The following is a 4,630-nucleotide window of genomic DNA, read 5'->3' as shown; positions in this document are numbered from 1 at the left end:
TTCGATCGGAATATTGCATGCAATCAGAAATGTAATTCAAGATAAAGGGCATGAGTATCACGTCCATAAGCCCAAATTATCTATAATCAAAGACCGAAAAATCATGAAATAAAAGAAAAAAAAAATTTTAATATTATGTTTTAATATCCTGAAATATATGCTTACAGAAGCTTCAAGATGGTAACATAATAAATTATACTTATATTTGAATATACTTATATACTAATTCGTGTATATACATTTGTTTTAATAATTGCAAAGCCAAAATATTTAATTGTCTTAAAAAAATTAAGCATAATATGAATTCATTATCATCAATATTAATATTGTAATATCGAAGTTACCGCTTTTTATTATGATTGGTGCTATTTATTATTCAGTTAATTTTTTTAAATACTATGTATATATTTATATATATGGGTAGTATATTTATTTACTTTTGTGTATATAAATTTCATTTTCTAATGTAACGTTTCCGAATTTTAGAATATTTTTAATTTTTTCCGGTTTTTTACATCTATTAAAAACTATTCATATGCATGCAATACAAAAAATTATAAAATTGTTTGGTACACATTTTAATATATCACATATTATCAAAAATAACAATAAAGCGAAACAAAAAATACCATTGGCTATCAGTAGCAATAGCCATTTGAAATGTTTGCTATACCCATATATTTAATTATATGTCTACACGCGTATTTATATATGTAATATAATAAATCCAAAAAATTGGCATTTTTTATATTCCCATTACAATATTAAAAATATGTTTGGTTATTTCTAGTGATCTTTAACGCGTAAAAACAATATCTATGGGTATTTTCCTTCAGTAAAATAAGTTATATTAAAAATTTTTAAATATACTATATTTTTACTGTCCTCAGTATGCATATAATATAAAAAATAAAATCATTAGATTTTTAAAACAAAATATGTTAATTTCAAAAAATATTTAATTAAATAAATAGTGAACAAATGGAGAGAATAATAAATTTTTTCAAAACAATAAAAGATTCGTTCAAAATAAATTGCCTTTTGACAATTAAAATAAGCACATATATATGAATAAAACAATTCTAATTCAGTATTTCTGGGTTATTTATATAATAATTGATATTTTCATCGAGTAAATCTATCCTGTTGTATATTTCCTGATATATATATTTCATTATATCAATATAATTTCTTATAATTTCATTTTTCCCCTTTTCACCTGAAGCGACTAAAAACATATCTCTTTCCATCTTAGCTCTTAAAGATGGCTCGGTTAAATCTACACCTATATCTTTAAATTTTTTATAAGACAATATTAATGCAATTCCCAATTTTGTTGGAATAAATAAATTTTTAGAATTTTTATAAACATAATTTCTTTTTTGAATATTTTCTATATGTTCATGCATTGTTGCATCAGTTCCTATACCATATTTATCCATAAGTGACAACAAATCAGATTCGGATAAATATTTTGGTGGTTGCGTTATTCCTTCTTCAACTACTAAACTATATGGATAAAATTCATCATTAATTTGAAAAGGTGGCAAAATTTTATCATTCCATTTCTCATATATATAAATTTCTAGATAATTTTTATTTTTTATTTTTAATCCTTTGCAATAAAATTGTTCCGCTCCTATATTAGCAACAACTTTTGTATCAAAACCTATTGCATCATCACTACAAACAGCTAAAAAATGTCTACAAATAAATTCATATATTTTCCATTCTTTAAAATCAACATTGTTTGCCTTGTTCATATTTTTAACTGGGTGTATAGGGGGATGTGCTTTATCATTTAGTTTCCCTTTTCTAGGTTTACAATTACCATTTTCAGCTAATTTCGCAGCATAACTACCAAAAATATTATTTTTTTTTAATTCGTTTATAAATTTTCGTAAATTCATAGAATCTACAAAATAATTAGTTTCTGTCCTAGGATAACTAATATAACCTTTGTTGTATAACTTTTCAGCGATATTCATACATTCTTTTGAAGATATATGAAAATACTTAGAAACAAGTTTAGTCATTTGCAATGTATTTAAAGGGAATGGCCGATATTTTTTTACTTCTTTTTCGAAAATGTTTGATATCCTACATAAAGGATTTTTTAACAAGTCTTCATAAATTAAAACAACTCCTAAATGATCAAATAATTTTAATCGAGACCAGGTAAAATCTACAACGTAATTTGTGTTTGATGAATCTGGTCTATTATCTCTACCATAGCTATTATTTTCATCATCATCGCTACTATAATAATCACTGCAATTTTTCTTTTTTTTGCCTTTTTTTTTCTTTTTTTTTTCACGCCCTTTTTTATTCTTTCCAATATTGTCCAAAAAAAGATTGGAATTATTACCATCTTTATCCTGGTATAAATATCCCATTTTGATAGTCCAATAGTATTCGTTGTTAAAATTTTTTATTTGCATATATCTATTTACTACAAATCCTAATGTAGGGAATTGGCATGGCCCATAACTAATAATTTTTGTGTCGTTTTGTACTAATTTAAAATATCGAATGGTCATAAATCTAGTGAAAATAGAACCCATTCTTAAATCAATTTCTCTTCTAACATCCACACTTTGAGCTAAATTTTTATTTGGGGATTTCAAATTGTTAATTGCATATTTTATATCTTTTTCTGTAACAGCTGAAAACTGAGCTCTGTGAATTTTTAATTTCTTATTAGTAACAGAACATGCATTTATTACTTCAAAACAAATATGCTCTCCTTCTCTATCACAATCTAACCATAAAATTAAAACATTGCAATCTTTTGAATATTTTTTTAAATTATTTTCAATAGGCTTTTTATCTTTGTCTATATATATAGTTATTTTAGCATCAAAAAGTTCATGCGGATCTGTATTATTCCAATTCTTGTATTTGTCATCAAATTTTTGATCTGTTAAATGGCCCGTTACTGATGTTACAAACATAGACCATGTTTCATTTTCCATTTTATAATCAAACGTGAATACAGGATTATATTTACTATAACTTTTTTTTTTATTACTTTTCCCTTTACTAAGGATCGAAACTATTGCGGATGCAACTGATGGCTTTTCAGCCACATTTAGAACTTTTATACGCCCCATGAAAGCTAGGCAATTTTTTAATTATGTTTTATTCTTTTTTCCCTTTCTTTTCGTTAACCATTTTATTGGATACCCCTCTTTTATTCCTTTCAATTCGACAGCCTTAAAATGCATATGTGTGTCACTATGTATATCCATAAAAGATATGTATACAAAAAAATATGATATAAAAAGGATACGAAATAAGACGTAATATATATAACCTAAACCAAAGCAGCATATATCACGTCAAGCGTGTTACATAAAACCATATAAATGGTCGCTGTAAACAAATTGTCAAAACATCTTTCTCTTTAAATTTGTAAATTAAAAAAATACATAATTAGGAGTGTACAATAAGCATTTTTTAAACAAAAATATGCAACATATGTCTTAATCTTATCAAATCGTTCTATGATATTAAAAAAAAATAAATATAATATGTGTATTTTTTTTTAATATTCTTAATTATATTTAGGAAACAGTAAAATATTAATATCCCAAAAATTAGTAATAAAAGTAAAACGTGAATCGATAATAATTCTTATGTTTACTTTTTCAAATGTTAGTCTTAAAAAGCATATCAATTAAAATGGTAATGGAATTGATAAAATATATAAATTCCATGCCCTAAAAGGGATATATTAAAAAGCTTTATATTTTTTCGCTGGCACACATATATATAATGATAAAATAATCATTTTCAAAAAAAATAAAAACTAAAGAAATGAAAACAAAATAAATAAAGATAATTGAATAAATTGAGCAATTAAATAAAGTAAGAAAATCAATTACACCCTAACAATAAAAAATAAAAATATATAAGCATATATAATAAGGCATATTTGACAATTTTTTTCCTTATTCTATCCATTGCTCTCTAAATTCTTTAAAACTCGTTCTTATATTTGTATACAAATGCTTTTATATACCAATCGACACAAATATGCGCATCAGAATAATATAGTATATAGAGATAGAAAACCTTTTTGGACGAATAAATCGTTTTATAGAAAGTTTTCCCTTCCAAAGGGATTTGAATGGTTTAAAATTATTGTGTTAGTATGCTTTCCTTGGGCATGCTATAATTACAAGCATAAAGATTAAGAAACTGTAAACTGTTTGTATATACCCTAATATATAAATCTTTATAATAAAATGTATAATGGCCTATATATTGCTAACTACAAATATACTCCACTATCTAAAGTATGGATATTCATTGTACTTAATATTTGGTTATTTTCCTTAGATACACATACATATTTTAGCGTAATTTACTTTGTATGTATACTATATATACAGAGAACTTACAATTCTCGAAAAAATTATATATATACACATTTTTCATTATACTATTACATTCTTTGTTATTTTTTCTTTCAAATTTTTAACTTTCATCCTTTTTTATTTATAATATGAAACCGGGTCCTTTATGCGTAAAAAAATATATCATATATACCTAATCAAATTAGCTCATATAGATGTTATAATATTTTTAATTTTGTAATTTTGCAATATAATGAAAGGTGATATGT

General features: G+C 24.1%; 1 protein-coding gene across 1 annotated transcript; it reads right to left on the bottom strand.

Moving 5' to 3' along the window:
- Positions 1–1,082: 1,082 nt before the first annotated feature.
- PVVCY_1306310 (DNA topoisomerase 3, putative) lies at positions 1,083–3,113 on the bottom strand (the record flags this gene model as incomplete). The annotated part of the gene is made up of 1 exon (XM_008624301.1): positions 1,083–3,113. One exon carries the CDS (start codon positions 3,111–3,113, stop codon positions 1,083–1,085), a length of 2,031 nt encoding a protein of 676 aa, XP_008622523.1.
- Positions 3,114–4,630: the final 1,517 nt, after the last annotated feature.

The sequence above is a fragment of the Plasmodium vinckei genome (assembly GCF_900681995.1).
Source record: "Plasmodium vinckei vinckei genome assembly, chromosome: PVVCY_13".
NCBI classification, from domain to species: Eukaryota; Apicomplexa; class Aconoidasida; order Haemosporida; family Plasmodiidae; genus Plasmodium; species Plasmodium vinckei.
This window is presented reverse-complemented; position numbering and strand designations above follow the sequence as displayed.